General features: G+C 45.1%; 1 protein-coding gene across 11 annotated transcripts in view; it reads right to left on the bottom strand.

The window, feature by feature from the left end:
• Nucleotides 1–20,347, bottom strand: part of LOC143955556 (uncharacterized) — a 161,137-nt gene that overhangs the window by 28,287 nt on the left and 112,503 nt on the right. For 3 of the 11 annotated variants that reach the window (XM_077465618.1, XM_077465620.1, XM_077465619.1), the window contains exons 4-5: nt 5,166–5,315; nt 4,907–5,048 (exon numbers count right to left, since the gene is read on the bottom strand). The exons of 2 other annotated variants lie outside the window; for them this stretch is intronic. In XM_077465618.1, the coding sequence (XP_077321744.1) occupies nt 4,907–5,048; nt 5,166–5,315 (292 nt within the window). Of the gene's footprint in view, nt 1–80; nt 2,197–4,906; nt 5,049–5,165; nt 5,316–5,429; nt 5,528–5,643; nt 5,750–6,472; nt 6,527–20,347 lie in introns of those variants that run through there. 6 more of the 11 variants (XM_077465622.1, XM_077465623.1, XM_077465624.1 and 3 more) reach the window with 4 other exon arrangements.

The raw sequence follows: 20,347 nt of genomic DNA, 5'->3' as shown, positions 1-20,347 counted from the left end.
GTGACTTCTCTGGTGTTCAACAAGATCTCCTTCCTGAGCAAAAGATTTCCCGCACGCTGGACATGCATAAGGACGTTCACCCCGTGTGAATTCTCTGGTGTTTAACAAGGTCTCTTTTATGAGCGAAAGATTTCCCGCACTCTGAACACGAGTAAGGACGTGCACCTGTGTGAATTCTCTGGTGTCTAATAAGTCTTTGTTTATTAAGGAAAGCTTTCCCGCACTCCGTACAAGGGAAAGGACGCTCACCGGTGTGAATTCTCAGGTGTTCATTAAGGGTTGCTTTTTTAAGGAAACATTTCCCGCACTCTGAGCAAGGGAAAGGACGCTCACCCGTGTGAGTTCTCTGGTGTAAAATAAGTTGTCCTTTACAAGGGAAACTTTTCCCACACTCTGAACATGAATAAGGACGCTCACCCGTGTGAATTCTCAGATGCCTATGAAGGTCCTTTCCGTCAGCAAAACATTTCCCGCACTCTGAACATGAATAAGGACGCTCACCCGTGTGAATTCTCTGGTGTGCAATAAGTGGTTGTTTCTCGGGGAAAGATTTCCCACACTCTGAACACGAATAGGGACGCTCACCCGTGTGAATTTTCATGTGTCTAACAAGGTTAACTTTTTTTTGGAAAGATTTCTCGCACATTGAACATGAATAAGGACGCTCACCTGTGTGAATTATCTGATGTTTAGCAAGGTAACTTTTACGCATGAAGGATTTTCCACACTCTGAACACGAATAAGGACGCTGACCTGTGTGAATTATCTGATGTTCAACAAGATGTCCTTCCTGAGCAAAAGATTTCCCGCACTCTGAGCATGAATAAGGACGCTCCCCCGTGTGTATTCTCTGATGTATAAAAAGTGCTTCTTTTGTAAGGAAACGTTTCCCGCACACTGAACAAGAGAAAGGCTGCTCACAAGTGTGAATTTTCTGGTGCCTGCGAAGGTTTTTTTTTTCAGTGAAAGATTTCCCGCACTCTGAACATGAGAAAGGCTGCTCACTTGTGTGAGTTCTCTGATGGATAATTAGGGTTTCTTTTCTAATGAAACATTTCCCACACTCCGAACAAGAGAAAGGACGCTCGCCCGTGTGAATTCTTTGATGGGAAACCAGGGCTGCTTTCCGAACAAAACATTTCTCGCAATCTGGACATGAAAATGGACGATCGCCTGTGTGAATTCTCTGGTGTGAAACAAGATCTCCTTCCTGAGCAAAAGATTTCCTGCACGCTGGACATGCATAAGGACGTTCACCCGTGTGGATTCTCTGGTGTTTAACAAGGTCTCTTTTATGAGCGAAAGATTTTCCGCACTCTGAACATGAGTAAGGACGCTCACCTGTGTGAGTTCTCTGATGTCTAATAAGTTTTTGTTTATTAAGGAAAGCTTTGCCACACTCCGAACAAGGGAAAGGACGCTCACCAGTATGAATTCTCAGGTGTTCAGTAAGCATCACTTTTTTAAGGAAACATTTCCCGCACTCTGAGCAAGGGAAAGGACGCTCACCTGTGTGAATTCTCAGGTGTTCAGTAAGCATTACTTTTTTAAGGAAACATTTCCCGCACTCTGAGCAAGGGAAAGGACGCTCACCAGTGTGAGTTCTCTGGTGTACAGTAAGTTGTCCTTTACAAGGGAAACTTTTGCCACACTCTGAACATGAATAAGGACGTTCACCCTTGTGCATTCTCTGATGTATAAAAAGTGCGTCTTTTGTAAGGAAACTTTTCCCGCACACTGAGCAAGAGAAAGGCCGCTCACTTGTGTGAGTTCTCTTGTGGATAATTAGGGTTTCTTTTCTATTGAAACATTTACCGCACTCCGAACAAGAGAAAGGACGCTCACAAGTGTGAATTTTCTGGTGTCTGCGAAGGTTTTTGTTTTCAGTAAAAGATTTCCCGCACTCTGAGCATGACAATGAACGCTTTCCTGTGTGAACCCTCTTATGGCTTAAAGGAGATATCTGGAGATTAGATGGATCTGTAGAGCTGTGAGAACTTGAATGGACATCTGAAGTCATAGTATGGGATTTCTCAGAAGGTTTCTCAGGATTAGAAGGATCTGTGGATCTTGTCAACCAATCAGAGGTCACTTTCGGAGAATATTGTGGAATGTCAGTATCTTCTGCCTTACAATCTGGAGATATAATAAGATGTCCCTCCGATGTATTTATATTCCAGGAACACCGTCCATCTGCTGGAAAGCAATATTTAATATAAGTCATATCTGTTCTCATACATCTTGTATTCAGAAGTCATATATGTACAATGGGCATGATGGTGAGAGAGAGAAAACTGACTACAAGGGTGAAAAGAAAATGTGAAAAAAAAACGAATTAAACCATTTAACCAACAAATGGCAGTTCGATTGCCGGAGTAATCATCTAGGTAAGGAAAACTCCAAGTATGGAGGCCCATGTTTGAGAGCCTCACAATAAGTACAACAGGGTCACATGCAGCCCTCAAGTCCTACATTGTCTCTGATACATCAGCTGGATAAAGATAAGAAATTGTATATAAATCCTTTACATGGTGTACAGTATCTCCTCCTCATTTGTTGGGAACATGACATTATATTGAGGAATGGAGATGGACCTTTCATATGGTGTACAGTATCTCCTCCTCATTTGTTGGGAACATGACGTTATATTGAGGAATGGAGATGGACCTTTCATATGATGTACAGTATCTCCTCCTCATTTGTTGGGAACATGATGTTATATTGAGGAATGGAGATGGACCTTTCATATGGTGTACAGTATCTCCTCCTCATTTGTTGGGAACATGACGTTATATTGAGGAATGGAGATGGACCTTTCATATGGTGTACAGTATCTCCTCCTCATTTGTTGGGATCATGACGTTATATTGAGGGATGGAGATGGACCTTTCATATGGTGTACAGTATCTCCTCCTCATTTGTTGGGAACATGACGTTATATTGAGGAATGGAGATGGACCTTTCATAGTCTTCCACAGGAACTTGTTCTAGCAGACTGGAAGAACTTCTAATATTTGTAAGAATCATTGTAGAATGTTGATTTGGGGAATTATCTGCATTTTGGAACAAAGAAGGAACTCTTAACTTAATGAATTATGGACACACTTTATGTGGCTTTTCTGTCCTCCCTCTGGATCAACTGCCACTTTGGATCTTTTTTTTTTTTTACGCAGTGGACATGTGGTACAGTATCTCACAAAAGTAAGTACACCCCTCACATTTTTGTAAATATTTTCTTCTCTCTTTTCATGTGACAACACTGAAGAAATGACACTTGTCTACAATGTAAAGTAGTGAGCGTACAGCTTGTATAACAGTGTAAATTTGGTGTCCCCTCAAAATAACTCAATACACGGCCATTAATGTCTAAACCTCTGGCAACAAAAGTGAGTACACCCCAAAGTGAAAATGTCCAAATTGGGCCCAATTAGCCATTTTCCCTCCCCGGGTGTCATGTGACTCGTTAGTGTTACAAGGTCTCAGGTGTGAATGGGGAGCAGGTGAGTTAGATTTGGTGTTATCCCTCTCACTCTCTCATACTGGTCACTGGAAGTTCAACATGGCACCTCATGGCAACGAACTCTCTGAGGATCTGAAAAAAAGAGTTGTTGCTCTACATAAAGATGGCCTAGGCTATAAGAAGATTGCCAAGACCCTGAAACTGGGCTGCAACACGGGGGCCAAGACCATACAGCGGTTTAACAGGACAGGTTCCACTCAGAACAGGCCTCGCCATGGTCGGACCTGCCCAGACCAATTTTCAGCTTTCAGCGCTGATGCACTTTAAATGACAATTGTGCAGTCATGCTACACTGTACCCAAATAAAATGTTATCATTTTTTTCCCACAGAGTTTTCTTTTGGAGGTATTTAATCACAGCTGGTGTTTTTTTTTTGCTAAACAAACAAAAAAAAAGATGGACAATTTTGAAAAAAAAATAAAAAATCATGTTTAATAGTTTGTTATAAAATTTTGCAAACAGGTAATTTTTCTGCTTCATTAATATGCGCTGATGAGGCGGCACTGGTGGGCACTGATAGGAACAGATAAGTTGGCACTGATGGGGACAGATAAGTCGGTAACTGTTGGGCACAGATAAGATGGCACTGATGGTCACTGATAGGTACCACTGATAGATGGCACTGATGTGCAGCACTGTTCTTGAGGCACTGACAGGTGGCACTGTGGGCACTGATGGGTGGCACTGGTGGGCACTGGTAGGCGGCACTGTTGCCTACTGGTAGGTGGCACTTGTAGGGGGCAAAGGTGGTCACTGAGGAGCTGGTGGCAGCTCGCAGTGTTCGGGACTGCCCTCTCACTGCCACCGGTGATCTGCTTTTTTTTTTTTTTTCTCCTCACGCTGTTAGTGCGAGGAGAAAAAAATAGCCAATTACCGGCTGTGTTGACATCACATGATCAGCTGTCATTGGCTGACAGCTGATCATGCGGTAAGGGGTCGGAATCGACCCCTTTCTCTGATCTGTGATCCAGCGAGTCTCATAGACTCGCTGATAACAAAACACACCGCATGCGCTATTCAGGGGGCATGCAGGCCGCTCGTGCACGGGATGACATCAATAGATTTCGCTCGGCAATGCAGGTCCGCGTTGTAGCCATCATTCGGCTATAGCGCAGATCTCAAGTGGTTAATGGCTGTGTGTTGAGTTATTTTGGAGGGGACAGCAAATTTACACTGTTATACAAGCTGTACACTCACTACTTTACATTGTAGGCAAGTGTCATTTCTTCAGTGTTGTCACATGAAAAGATAGAAGAAAATATTCACAAAAATGTGAGGGGTGTACTTACTCTTGTGAAATACTGTATATTTCAATCCATGTAACTACACGCTTTTTGCTTAGATAAGTAGAATGTGAACTTTCTGCATTTAGTGTTTATGACTTACTTGTGTCCTCATGTAGAGAAGATTCCTCCGGTTTACTTTCCATAATCATCTCCCCCTCCTCCATAGACTGCTGATCTCCACTCACCAACCTCTCTTCTTCTTCTTCTTTATGCTCAACTTTGATGTCTTTCCGTTCTTCATTCTAAATTCCAGAGATGATAAAATATAACATTAGGAAACACTGCTGCCAATAATAAGAAATGACATAGAAGAATGTCTTATAGAATTATTTTTGAGTTTTTTGCACAGTCCCATCTACCTGATCATTCTCTGTATAGTGGTGATCTTCCCATGTAGAATTCTGGGAATTCAGAGGACAACCCTCCTCCATAGACTGCTGATCTCCACTCACCAATGTCTCTTTTTTTTCCTCTTTAACCTCAACTTTAATGCCTTTTCGTTTTTCACCCTAAACCCCAAAAATGAAAGAATACATTTGTAAAAAGCAGCAAGAGATGACATATAGGAATGTTACCCCATACCTCAATTATGTTTTTAGGTCTACATGCTCAGTCCCACCTACCTGATGATGGTGGGGGATGGTGTGACCTTCCTGTGTGGAATCCCGGGAATACAGAGGACGGGGACATCTCTCTGGTGGGTTCCCATTACTGGATCCATCTGTAGGAAACACACACACTGACTGAATACATTGTTTCTATGTGTTTATCAGATGATGGGGGATCTAGGTGGAGCCTCCGTACTGCTCTCTCCTTTACAATAAAGTCTCCTCTTACCCGGTGATGTGAGGGGCGGCTGATTATCCATCATGACGTCCTTGTAGAGATCCTTGTGTCCTTCTAAATACTCCCACTCCTCCATGGAGAAATAGACAGTGACATCCTGACAACTCAGAAAAATCAGGAGATATAATCATGATGAATCAGGTCTATAAACCAGAGGCTCTGGATGGACAGTTGGATAAACAGTTCTATATTTAGGATGTATCCGGTCTATAAACCAGAGGCTCTGGATGGACAGTTGGATAAATGGCTCTATATTTAGGATGTATCCGGTCTATAAACCAGAGGCTCTGGATGGACAGTTGGATAAATGGTTCTATATTTAGGATGTATCCGGTCTATAAACCAGAGGCTCTGGATGGACAGTTAGATAAATGGTTCTATATTTAGGATGTATCCGGTCTATAAACCAGAGGCTCTGGATGGACAGTTGGATAAACGGTTCTATATTTAGGATGTATCCGGTCTATAAACCAGAGGCTCTGGATGGACAGTTGGATAAATGGCTCTATATTTAGGATGTATCCGGTCTATAAACCAGAGGCTCTGGATGGACAGTTGGATAAATGGTTCTATATTTAGGATGTATCCGGTCTATAAAACAGAGGCTCTGGATGGACAGTTGGATAAATGGTTCTATATTTAGGATGTATCCGGTCTATAAACCAGAGGCTCTGGATGGACAGTTGGATAAATGGCTTTATATATGCAGAATGTGCCCTTACTATAATGCATAGCTGACCTCACAGTGACTATGGAGGAAGAGGACGGACATGATGGGGGGGTGGTTACTGGGTGTATATAGAAAATAATATTTTATTACCTCCTCTACGGCCAGTTCCAGCAATGTCTCCTCTCTACTTCCCTCCCACTCTTTTACCAGGAACTTCCTGGTTATGCTTCAAAAACACTTCCTGTCTGTAGCCTACATCACTTCCTGTTTGTTCCAAGTGACATCACCACCTTGTGTTGAAGATATATACTGCAGCCTACGTTAGGTTTCATCATTTTGCCCGCTGCTTTTTAGAAAATGTGTTTTATGTTCAGCCAGATACTTTTTATATATTTTGATATAGCTGTTGCTTCATTTTTATTATGTTCTAGCGTTTTTTTTTTTGTTGTTGGATTTTTCTTTTCATTTTTTCTGCATTTCCTCTTTCCGCTGTCAGTTAATCTTCTAATAAGATGATCATTTGATCGTATTGAAGGTTTGGATGAAATTGAAAATCCATTTCAGTTGACTTGGGTGGTTAAGTTGAAATGCCGACACGTGGAAGTGGTCCGTTTTCTTAATAAGGGGTTCCTCTGCTAACCATTACCAGTTCCACTTTCTCTGCTATAAATGTTTTGGATGTGACGTTGCGCGCTGACCTCCAGTCCCTTCTGAGGGGAAACGCGTTGGGTGGAGACAGCGGTGACGTCAGGACGCGTGGTTCATGCTGCTGATGGCCGCGCGGACACTATCGTGTGTGCTTTTAACCAAGATTTTTCTCTGTAAGTACAATTCCCTTTTTTATTAAAAGTCTTTATTGGTAATGCACCATGAGTCCTCCTTTCTGATTTCATTACCCTGTGGACCGGCAGCCCGTGACCACGTAGAACTACTGAGTGGCGGCTGTGTGGAGTGGTGGGGCTTATCCCAGCGGTGGTGTTCTCGATCCTTTTGTATGTGGTAAAAGGCCATACATATGTTGCAATGGGATCATCTTACGGTGATATGAGATGTTTTACAAACAATTGTCACTTTAGCATATATTGAGAGTTTGCAAATGTCATTCACTCTCTTTTTGTATTGAGACAGAGCACCTTCAGTTTGTCTTTTATTCACTAATATCCTGGTATTCAAGGATTTTAGGTGCAACAGTCTCAGCAAATTGGTCAAGCGCAGCCCAGATTAATATCCACAATCCATATTATTCAATACACATTGGACTTGCAGCTGGCCCAATATGGATGTCTTTGACTACCATAGTTCCCATAGGACTGTGGCAGAGGAGATTTTTGATTCAGCCCCTTTAGGAGGCCACTGAATTAAGGAGTACCTTCATGAGATTAAAGAATGTAATGGTGGCGAAGATGCATGCCTCGTGGGACATTGGAGGTTATTTACTAAAGGAAAAACCACTTTGCACTGCAAGTAAAGTTGGAAGTAAAGTCGCTGTAGATCTGAGGGGGACGTGCAAGGAAAATAAAAAAGAGCATTTTAGCTTGCATGTGATTGGATGATAAAATCAGCAGAGCTTCCACTCAAAACAGATGCTTAGACGTCTTCACCGTCAGATGAGTTGGTACTAGAGAGCACCTTTGATCAGAACACAGATAAGGAAGAGAGGGAAAGTCACCAGATTGACCAAGGAAATTGGTGACATCAAGGAAAAACTGAGTCTTTTTCTTCAGGAGGAAGCTTATCGACTTTAAAGTCAAGAGCTAAAAGGAGATTTTAGCTATGGAGAAGGAAGAACAGAGAATTAAAAAGTGGAAAAAATATTTTAGAGATTTAGAAGATTATAAATTTGTTTTTTAAATGGCAGGAACAGGTGGGAGGCGATGCAGATCCCAACCCTGCAATACCGAGGATGTCAAGTGGCCCCAACTCCATAGGAGGAAACAGTGTCCCAAGCAGTAGTGGGAATCATGACTACCAGGACAGGGGGAGAGAGCCACCACATAGAACATCAGGCAGTAGTGCATCTGACCAGGGCAATAGATTGATCCCGAAGTTCAGACCTTTAAGGGACCACATTCCTGCACGCCCTAATGGGGGGGAGAGGGGGGAAACAGGCAAAGGGCAGATCGGGTGCGCCAACCCAATTCAAGGGGCACTTTGGAAAAGGTAAAAAAGCCCATCACCCTTTCCCTCATAGAACACCTCACCAGTGGACTTACCGATCTCCTGGAAAAGGTCAGGTAGACTACACTGGGGGATATAGGGGACCCCCATATCCCTACACAGCACCCCAAGTCTCATCATGCAATAGATATGAACCCCTTTATAACCAAAGGGGAGAGAAAAATTATGACTATGATTCACCTTATGAAACCTATCCCATGACCCCTTTAAGTTCCAAACCACAAGTTTTTTTTTAGGGAACGGACAAGGGAAGGGAAAAAGAAAAAAACAAGGGGGTGCAGGGGAGGGAGAAGACATTCCAAGAAAAGGGAAAAGATAAGCGGTGAGGGTTTTTCTTTCTTTTATTCACTAATATCCTGGTATTCAATGGCTTTAGGTGCGGCAGTCTTAGCAAATTGGCCAAGCGCAGCCCAGATTAATATCCCCAATGGTGATGGCCGAACGGTTCGCCCGGCGGTAGTTTCGCGGCGAATTTCGGCTGTTCGCGGTCCGCCCGTTCGGCAGACTATTGGCGCCGTTCGCCCGGCGGACTTCTGTGTTTACTGTGTAAAAGAACTTTGACCTATGATGACACATCCATCATGGGGTACGGGACAGCCAATTGAGACATTACAGCACATGGACACTTGGACATTCCCCCTAACTTATAAATACACCCGATCCGGCGGCCATTTTACATTCTTTCTTCTGTCATTATAGGGAGAGGTTTCTGTGTGGAGCAGGGAGAGAATCGCTAGCTATTTGGTAGAAAAAAGTTATTTTCAGGACTGGTATAGGTGTTAGGTGTATATAGGTTTGCTGTGCTACTGATTGTTGCAGCAGCCTGAGTGTCTTTTGTCAGTTTAGAGAAAGGGACAGGATGGTGTGTCTGCTGTAGGGACAGTCAGTTTAGTCATCATTAGCTGTTACTATCAGGTCCACAAAAGTGCTATTCCAGTTATTGTTCCAGTAGCCTCTGTTTTGTCAGTTTATATAGGGACAGGCAGGAAGCAGTGTGTGAGGCAGTGAGGGTCAGTTTAATCAGTTTAATCATTAGCTATTAACTATATTAGGTCCACAAAGGTTCTTTTCAGGACTGGTATCAGTGGTATGGTAATAGGCTTGTACACGTATAATATTCTTTCTTCCAAATATAGAAAAAATATTATACTTGACAGCTGCCCTTCTGCTGCTGTCTGCTAATCATTCACAACCTACTTCTTCCACAAAGGTCCTTATAAGGACTGGTAACCTGGTGTAGGGTGCTACAGTACATAGGGTTGAGTGAGGTACAGTCTGCTATTCTATAAGGACTGGTATCGGTCCACAATACATAGGGTTGAGGTGCACTACTGCTGACCGCTGCCCTATACTGCAGCAGTCCTTCATCAGTATAGGGACTGACGTACAGTCTGCTAATCAGTCACACACAACCTACTTGTTCCACAAAGGTCCTTATAAGGACTGGTAACCTGGTGTAGGGTGCTACAGTACATAGGGTTGAGTGAGGTACAGTCTGCTATTCTGTAAGGACTGGTATAGGTCCACAATACATAGGGTTGAGGTGCACTACTGCTGACCGCTGCCCTATACTGCAGCAGTCCTTCATCAGTATAGGGACTGAGAGTTTTGTCACAGGGTAATTTAAAAAATGACAGGCAGAGGAAGAGGCAGGCCCTTCCGCAGGGGTGGTAGGGGTAGGGCAGGAGCAACAGGCTTGAGCCAAAGTGGGAAGTTGCAGAAGGTGCATTCAATTACTTTAAAGGACGCACCAGACTTGGTTGAGTGGCTCACTCAGCCTTACTCTTCTGCACCCTCCTCATCCTCTCGATCTGCACCCTCTTCTTCACTCTCTGCTATGTGCACCCCCAAAGACACTACCACCAACAACACCACCACCACCACCACATACCTTCCACTTGAGTCACAGGAATTATTTTCCGATCCATATCAAGACATTTCTGAGGCGCAGCCACTCTTGGTATTGGATCAGGAAGAGGAGGTAGCAACAACCGCTACTCAGCAGTCTGACGACAGTACCCAGATCAGCCCAAGGAGGAGGTTGGTCCCCGGTGTTTCTGCCTACTCTACTTATAGCGGTGGGGAAGGTGACGTCGATGATGACATGTCTAGTGATGTCACGTGGGTGCCCACAAGAGAGGAAGAGGAGGGGCGTTCAGAGGGAGATATGGACCAGCAGATAGGGAGGAGAAGCAGGAATAACTTACATTGCACAGGAGGGACAAAGCAGACTGCAAATGTATCAGGAGCGAGTCATCGACCATGTACGGTCACATCTGGCGCTCCCAGGACACCGGCACATGGCTCCGCAGTGTGGGCTTTTTTTAACGTGTCCGCTGCTGACAATAGCGTTGCCATCTGCAATCTTTGCAGTCAACGCATTAGTCGCAGTCAGCCCAACACTCATCTAGGGACGACCGCCTTAAGAAAGCACATGAGCAGCCATCACCCAGCCCAGTGGGAGCAACGGAACACACAAAGCCACACTGCAGGCTCTCACCGTCCAGCCTCGTCTTCTACTTCTCCTTCTCCTCTCTCCTCACAATTGTCCTCCACTCCACCTTCCATCACGCCAAGCTCACGTTTTTCTGCAAAAAGACAGGCTTCCGTGGGCTTAATGTTCGAGCGTAAAAAAATGATGACGCCGGATAACCCTCTTGCCCAACGGTTGACGGCTGGCTTGTCAGAACTCATAGCCCGCCAACTACTGCCATATAAACTGGTGGACTCGGAGGCCTTTTCGCAAATTTGTGGCCATTGGAACACCACAATGGAAGGTCCCAGGAAGGAAGTATTTCTCACAGAAGGGCATCCCAGAGCTATATGGCCATGTTCAGCGGCAAGTGAATGTATCTGTGGCACACAGTGTCAGTGCCAAGATACATCTGACCACAGACATGTGGTCTAGCAAACACGGGCAGGGAAGGTATATCACTTTTACTGCCCACTGGGTGAACCTTCTGATGGCCGTCAAGCAAGTAACCCGTGGCACCCGTGTAGATTTGGTTTTATTGCCACGGATTGCATGCAGGCCTGGCTCTTCTTCTCCTCCTCCTCCTACTCCATCCTCCTCCCTCTCCTCCTCGGCTGACTCCTCCTTTTCCGCTGCTAGTGTCTCTTCTGCTGCGCTGCCCAAGCTCCCCAGAACCTATTCAACATGCCAGGTGAGGCGTTGCCATGCCGTGCTGCGTCTGTTGTGCCTGGAAGCCAAGAGCCACACTGGCCCGGCACTCCTTTCAGCTTTGCGTTCAGAGGCAGATCAGTGGCTAACACCGGTCAATTTGACAGAACTTGGTCACGCAGCGATTCGTTGTCAAATACCCTGGGGTCCACGACATCTTGCGGCAGGCAAGGAAAATCTCGGCCCATTTCAGAAGATTTTACACGGCCATGGCTCGCCTTGCTGACATTCAGCGACGACACAATCTGCCGGTCAGACGTCTTATTTGCGATTGCCCGACGCGATGGAACTCAACCTTCTATATGCTTGATAGGCTGCTCCAGCAGAAACGTGCAGTTAACGTCTACCTGTATGAACTCTGCGGCAGAACAGGTTCTGGGGAGCTGGGTTTTTTTTCACCGCGCCAGTGGCTGCTCATGCGCGACGCATGCAGACTTCTGCGCCCATTTGAGGAGATCACCAAACTGGTCAGTCGCAGCCATGGCGCCATCAGTGACATGGTACCTTATGCCTTCTTTATGGAGCGTGCATTGCGTCGTGTCATTGATCAAGCTGTGGAGGAGCAGGAGCGGGAAGATGAGGAAGTCGCAATGCTGGATGAATTCCCAGGGGGGGCTACTCTATCTGAGACAAGTCAACAACAGGAGTCAGAGGAGGATGGTGCCGGGGGTGGATGAGGAGGAGCAAGAAGAGCATGCTTTAAACGTTTCTGGGACCCCTGTTGTTGTGCGTGGATGGGGAGAGGAGAATGAAGAGGACGACATTATCCTGGATGATGAGCAGGAGCCAGGCCACCACACCGCTTCCACTTTAGTGCAAATGGGGGCCTTCATGCTCCAGTGTTTTAATAGGGACCCCCGTATAAAAAGCATAAGGGTGAAGGACCAGTACTGGGTGGCAACGTTCTTAGACCCCCGGTACAAACACAAAATGGCGGAAACCGTCACAGAGGGCTGTCAGAATGCAGCACTTCCAGGCCTTTCTTCGAAAAATGCTGCATTCTGCTTTTGCGTGCGCTGGCAGAGGAGCAATTCCCACTCCCAGAGAAGGAGTTGCGGGAACCAATCCAACAGCGCCTGCAAGAAGAGGCCGGTTTGAAGATGTGTTGGTGACAGGGGCGGACTGACCATTCGGTTACTCGGTCACGGACCGAGGGCCCGGCCACTAGGGGGCCCCATCAGGGTTGTCAGCCATAATAAAAACCAGGGACAGTATGTAAAAAATCTGTGTTTTTTTACTACTGTCCCTGAAATGTCCCTTACCGACATACTTTTAATGTAAAAATCCCGAGATTGTAGTTGCCCCGCCTCTCCGCTGCCTCCTCAGCCAATGGAAAAACAGTGTACCCGCCCCCTTCTCCAGCGCGGCTTATTTGAGATATGAGCAGGAGATGCCGACAGCTGGAGGAGAGAAGAAGAAGAAGGAGGGCACAGCCTGCAGCCTGATAGAAGGTAAGCAACTGAGCTGAATGTATTATTATGAGTGGTTTACCCTTGTCAGCAAGGGAGAGCGGGGAGGCTGTGTTTGCTCAAGCAGGGCTCTTCCTGTCTCTGAAGCAGTTAGATCATTTGTCTGAGGAGAAGTGAACTGCTTCTGGAGGAAGTACATGTGCTGAATGTCTCCCCCCAATCTCTGCTACACCTCCCTACTCAGTACCTGCCCACCAGTACACAGGCACAATCCCCTCACATGCATTACTACTGCTGGGGTACTACAAGTCCCAGCATGCCAGGAAATGGAGGCAGCAGTGTGTTCCATCAGACTTTTTTGGGTAAAAAGTGCTGGTGTGTGTACTGTGTATATGTATACTGTATGTGTACTGTGCATGCTTGTGTTTGTATACTCTGTGCATGTGTATATACTGTGTGTATACTGTGCATGCATGTGTATACTGTTTGTGTGCGTGTGTGTGTGTGTGTGTGTATATATATATATATATATATATATATACTGTGCATGCGTGTGTATACTCTGTGCACGTGTATATACTGTGCAGGCATGTGTCTGTGTCTATACTGTGCACTACTGTGTGTGTGTGTGTGTATCTACTGTGTGTCTATATATACTGTGTATATATATATGTATATATATATATATATATATATATATATATATATATATATATATAGTGCCTTGCGAAAGTATTCGCCTCCCTTGAACTTTTCAAACTTTTGCCACATTTCAGGCTTCAAACATAAAGATATAAAAAATTTATTTTTTGTGAAGAATCACCAACAAGTGGGACAAAATTGTGAAGTGGAACGAAATCTATTGGATTTTTGAAACTTTTTTAACTAATAAAAAAATGAAAAGTGGGGCGTGCAAAATTATTCGGCCCCCTTGCGTTAATACTTTGTAGAGCCACCTTTTGCTGCGATTACAGCTGCAAGTCGCTTGGGGTATGTCTCTATCAGTTTTGCACATCGAGAGACTGAAATTCTTGCCCATTCTTCCTTGCAAAACAGTTCGAGCTCAGTGAGGTTGGATGGAGAGCGTTTGTGAACAGCGGTTTTCAGCTCTTTCCACAGATTCTCGATTGGATTCAGGTCTGGACTTTGACTTGGCCATTCTAACACCTGGATACGTTTATTTGTGAACCATTCCTTTGTAGATTTTGCTGTATGTTTGGGATCATTGTCTTGTTGGAAGATAAATCTCTGTCCCAGTTTCAGGTCTTTTGCAGACTCCAATAGGTTTTCATCCAGAATGGTCCTGTATTTGGCTGGATCCATCTTCCCCTCAATTTTAACCATCTTCCCTGTCCCTGCTGAAGAAAAGCAGGCCCAAACCATGATGCTGCCACCACCATGTTTGACAGTGGGGGATGGTGTGTTGAGGGTGATGAGCTGTGTTGCTTTTACACCAAACATATCATTTTGCATTGTGGGCAAAAAGTTGGATTTTGGTTTCATCTGACCAGAGCACCTTCTTCCACATGTTTGGTGTGTCTCCCAGGTGGCTTGTGGCAAACTTTAGACGAGACTTTTTATGGATATCTTTGAGAAATGGCTTTCTTCTTGCCACTCTTCCATAAAGGGCAGATTTGTGCAGTGTACGACTGATTGTTGTCCTATGGACAGACTCTCCCACCTCAGCTGTAGTTCTCTGCAGTTCATCCAGAGTGATCATGGGCCTCTTGGCTGCATCTCTGATCAGTCTTCTCCTTGTCTGAGCTGAAAGTTTAGAGGGACGGCCAGGTAGATTTGCAGTGGTCTGATACTCCCATTTCAAAATGATCGCTTGCACAGTGTTCCTTGGGATGTTTAAAGCTTGGGAAATCTTTTTGTATCCAAATCCGGCTTTAAACTTCTCCAACAGTATTACGGACCTGCCTGGTGTGTTCCTTGGTCTTCATGATGCTCTCTGCGCTTTCAACAGAACCCTGAGACTATCACAGAGCAGGTGCATTTATACAGAGACTTGATTACACACAGGTGGATTCTATTTATCACCATCAGTCATTTAGGACAACATTGGATCATTCAGAGATCCTCGCTGAACTTCTGGAGTGAGTTTGCTGCACTGAAAGTAAAGGGGCCGAATAATTTTGCACGCACCACTTTTCAGTTCTTTATTTGCTAAAAAAAGTTTAAAATATCCAATGGATTTCGTTCCACCTCACAATTGTGTCCCACTTGTTGGTGATTCTTCACAAAAAATTACATTTTATATTTTTATGTTTGAAGCCTGAAATGTGGCAAAAGGTTGAAAAGTTCAAGGGGGCCGAATACTTTCGCAAGGCACTGTATATATATATACACACACACACACACACACACACACACACACACACACACACACTCTGTGTGTGTGTATATATATATATATATATATATATATATATACATATATACTGTGCACTAGCGTGTGTGTGTATATACTGTGCAGGCATGTGTCTGTGTCTATACTGTGTGTATACTGTGCAGGCGTGTGTGTGTATGTATACTGCACACTACTGTGTGTGTGTGTGTCTGTAAGTATACTGTGCACGTGTCTGTGTGTTACTGTGCATGCGTGTTTGTGTATATACTGTGCACCTGTGTGTACTGTGCATGCGTGTGTGTATACTGTATGATCCATGTGTGCTCACTGCCGCTCAACAGAATTTGATCCAACAATCCTGTGCCCGTGAAAAATGCCCTTGTTGCCATTCGGAGCCATCTGATTGGTGCACTGCTGAGCTCAACCTCGGATCAGGCAGCAAGGCAGGTCCGGGTGCACACCTGTGCAGTGATAACATGGTGCACAGCTTTTATTCATATGCCCCACTGCCCGATCTGAGGCCAACCACTGCAGTTTACTATTCCGCTGGCTCTACAACTGCACATGTGCAGTTCAGAGCCTGCACCATGTGGCTTTATTTTTTTTTTAAAGGCCTTGCCCGCCAGCTGCCTGCCTCACCAAGCACCAAGGTGCAAAGGTGTGTGTGTGTGTGTGTGTGTGTGTGTGTGTGTGTGTGTGTGTGTGTGTGTGTGTGTGTGTGTGTGTGTAAGGGGATATTCATGGAAGGTGGCACTAAGGGGGCTCTGCCGTAGGGCATGTCAAAAGTGTCCAATCTGTCTGCCATAATGTCGCAGTCCCGCCGTCATTACTAGTAAAAAAAAAAATAATTATAATAAAAATGCCATAAATCTATCCCCTATTTTGTAGACGCTATAACTTTTGTGCAAACCAATCAATATACGTTTATTGTGATTTTATTTTTTAACAAAAATATGTAGAAGAATACATATTGGCCTAAACTGTGGGAAAAAAAATGTGTGTGTGTGTGTGTCTATCTATCTATCTATCTTACTTTTTTTTTATAGTATAAAGTAAAAAATAAATTTATTTAAAAAAAAAATTGTCTGCCTTTTTTCGTTTATAGCGCAAAAACCAAAAAATACCACAAAAAAAAGCTCTATTTGTGGGAACAAAAGGACATCAATTTTGTTTGGGTACAACCTTGCACGACTGCGCAATTGTCAGCTGTCAGCTAAAGCGACGCAGTGCCGAATCGCAAAAAGTGCTCTGGTCAGGGAGGGGGTAAATACTTCCGGGGCTGAAGTGGTTAAGACTCTCCCATTAACCATGCCCATTGTTCGCCATGGTTCACTATGCATGCCACAGATCATCATCTCCCTATTAGGGGTCCCAGTGCAGTATTTTGCCCAGGGGCACATGATGTTAAGGTGGCACTGCCCATGAGAGGCACTGGGTCACCAGCTCTAGGTCTCCTGCCACCCTGCATGTCGCCGAGCTTGGTGCCCCTCCTCTAAAAAAATAAATAATAAAAAATGGCTGCCACGTGGCAGCCATCTGTAAGCCTGGGGGCCCCATAGTCTCTTATTGCCCGGGGGCCCCATAAGTTGTCAGTCCGCCCCTGGTTGGTGAGTTCGGATATGAGGTCATTCTTTCAGCCGACCCATCGACAGGTGTCACCCAGATTCAGCATCAGGGAACGCCTAGACCGTCAGGTGTCCGACTACATCGGGTTAACGGCGGATGTGGACGCTCTGAGGAGTGATGAACCCCTGGACTACTGGGTGGGCAGGCTTGACCTCTGGCCAGAGCTTGCCCAATTTGCAATCGAACTGTTGGCTCGCCTCTCGTCCAGTGTCCTGTCCGAAAGGACGTTCAGCGCAGCAGGGGGGATCGTGACCGATAAGCGTACTCGCCTAGCTCACGACAGTGTTAACTACCTCACATTTCTAAAAATGAATGAGGCATGGATCTCGGAGGAATTCAACACATGTGACCAGTAGACCATGTATATGTCTATAAACAATTTTTTAAATCGAGCACACAGACCTTCTTTCTTCATTTGGCTCACTTTCTTGTCCAAAAAAAGCACACCGTACTATATGCCCGTACCCTCCTGTTTGAAGAGGTTGAGCAGTGTCATATTTCTACTGGGGCTGCTTATTATGAGGGGCTCCCACCATCCCTGTGCTGTGCTGACTTCCTCCTGGGGCTGTACCTCTGCTGTGCATATTATGAGGGGCTCCCACCATCCCTCTGCTATGCTTATTATGAGGGGCTCCCACCATCCCTGTCCTGTGCTGACTTCCTCCTGGGGCTGCTTATTATGAGGGGCTCCCACCATCCCTGTGCTGTGCTGACTTCCTCCTGGGGCTGCTTATTATGAGGGGCTCCCACCATCCCTGTGCTATGCTGACATCCTCCTGGGGCTGCTTATTATGAGGGGCTCCCACCATCCCTGTGCTATGCTTACATCCTCCTGGGGCTGCTTATTATGAGGGGCTCCCACCATCCCTGTGCTGTGCTGACTTCCTCCTGGGGCTGTACCTCAGCTGTGCATATTATGAGGGGCTCCCACCATCCCTGGGCTATGCTCATTATGAGGGGCTCCCACTATCCCTGTGCTATGCTTATTATGAGGGGCTCCCACCATTCCTGTGCTGACTTCCTCCTGGGGCTGCTTACGGTGCAGGTGTCAGTGCTGTATATCACGGTGCTGATGTCAGTGCTCTCTATCACGGTGCTGCTGGTGTTAGTGCTTTATGTCACGCTGCTGATGTCAGTGCTCTCTATCACGGTGTTGGTGTCAGATGACTCTATTGCGGTGCAGGTGTCATTGCTGTATGTCACGCTGCTGATGTCAGTGCTCTCTATCACGGTGCTGGTGTCAGAGGACTCTATCACGGTGCAGGTGTCATTGCTGTATGTCACGCTGCTGGTGATCATCTCCTGCACCCTCTTCTTTGCCTACCCTGGTCCCTGACCTTCCCTCTCCTCCATTGCCTTCATGCGCTCCACAGTCCTGAATTGTCACAACACTTTCCCATATAAAAAAAAAATGCTTGTAGTTGTCGATCCCAGATTCACCTCATACATGTGTTATGTCATTGGCCATGTGGTGGGACTATGTTTGCACAGCTATTATTTTGTGGCTGCAAATTTGACCTGTAGGTTTGCGAAGTTCGCCTCCCATTGAAGTCAATGGGGCCCGCCGTGAACGTTCCGGTTTGCGAACTATCGGCCGCGTTCGCGAAACGTCCCATCGGAAGTTCGTCCATCACTAGCCATTACATCTGGCAGGAGGATTTCGGAACTCCACTCCCTGACAACGGGGATGAACATATATAATTTTTTCCAGATAGGGTAGAACTTCACCCTCTCAGAGGGTTTACGCCTAAAGCCAAAGTCCTCAGGGCTTACTTGGAAGCCACAGCAAGTTTCAGGGATTCTGAAAGATTACTCATCATCCCATGGGGCAAAAATGGAGGGAAGGAAGCTTCTACCAGAACCTTGGCATCGTGGGTTGACAAACTAATTCAGAATGCATACAGGGTGAAGAACTTGGAACCTCAGGCTCAGGTGAATGCTCATCCAACAAGAACGGTATCAGCTTCTTGGGCAGCGAGGGCTAATGTTTCTTTGGAAACAGTATGCAGGGCCGCCACTTGGTCTTCGCGACACACATTCCTTAAAAACTATTGTGTTGATCCCAGAGCTCTTACGACCGTAGAGTTCGGGAGAAGAGCACTTCATTCTGCTATGTCTGTATCTAATTAAAAATGTTTTCGTTAAAGCATTAAACCCACCCTTGTGAGCTAGTTATTTATCACAGGTATGCTGCCACGGAGGCACCAGGAAAACGGAAAATTGTATCATACTTACCGTAATTTTCCTTTCCTGGTGCCAATCCATGGCAGCATACGCTCACACACTCGGTATTCTATATTACGAAGAATGTTGGGGGAGGGGCAATGTCCTTTAGCACCAGGAAAGGAAAATTACGATAAGTATGATACAATTTTCAGTTTTTCCTCAATATGCAGCCATTTCTTCTTTACTTCACCTGATTGCTGTGGTAGCCTCTGATCTGTTACCCCGAGCAGTCACCAAGAAGCCCGCCCCATTTCCATTTTTGTAAATGAAGAGGAAAGATACATTGTATCTTTCTCTTTCCTTGCAGAAAGGAGAAAAGAAAAAAAAAGTGTTTGTAAAAGGAAAATACCTAGATCAATGTTTAATCTTCCAGAGTTAGTGTTTGGGTCAAGTAAGGGTCAAAAGTAAGAAACTCACTGGTCACACATCGGAGCTGCAAAATTGCTTGATGATAATCTTTATTGTCAAAAGCCAGACAGGTTACAGGGATTGCAGTCGACGCGTTTCACAAGAGTTTAGCTTGCCTTGTTCACGACATCGATATACTCTCCAGGCAGGCTATTTAAAGGTGATCACCTCAATCAGGCTACACCCAAAACCACCTGCTCTGGAGAAGCAGATCCTGAAAAACATAAAAATCTCAACTGATATGTATAATGCAGGCCGAATAATACAAGGTCGAATTTCGAACAAATTTTCTTTTCAAAATCAGAAAGTTTTTTTTTTTTTGTGATCCGATGATGCCACCATTGATTTTTCGAAATTCGGCTGACCAAGCCTTCAATTTCACCTCATGTTGCTACAGAAAAGAATTTTTTCGTGGCCGGGAATCTCCTTTTTCTCTCCGTAAATTTTCTTTTCTTATTACATTTCTCACACGATTCTCCCATCATTGATTAGAAAATCGTTCGTTTTTCAAAAAAATTTCCAACATGTCCGATTCCTCAAATTTGATTTATGCACGAAAATTGGTTGGTGCTGCAGCCCCACTAATGGTGCTAAATTCATACGAAAATTCTAAGATACGATATTCGAAAAAGAAAATTCTTACG

Source organism: Lithobates pipiens, unplaced genomic scaffold (assembly GCF_037356315.1).
Source record: "Lithobates pipiens isolate NorthernLeopardFrog02 unplaced genomic scaffold, aLitPip1_a1.2 Scaffold_35, whole genome shotgun sequence".
Lineage (NCBI taxonomy): Eukaryota > Metazoa > Chordata > Amphibia > Anura > Ranidae > Lithobates > Lithobates pipiens.
Note: the sequence above shows the minus strand (reverse complement) of the source record. Positions and strands in the feature narration are given on the sequence as shown.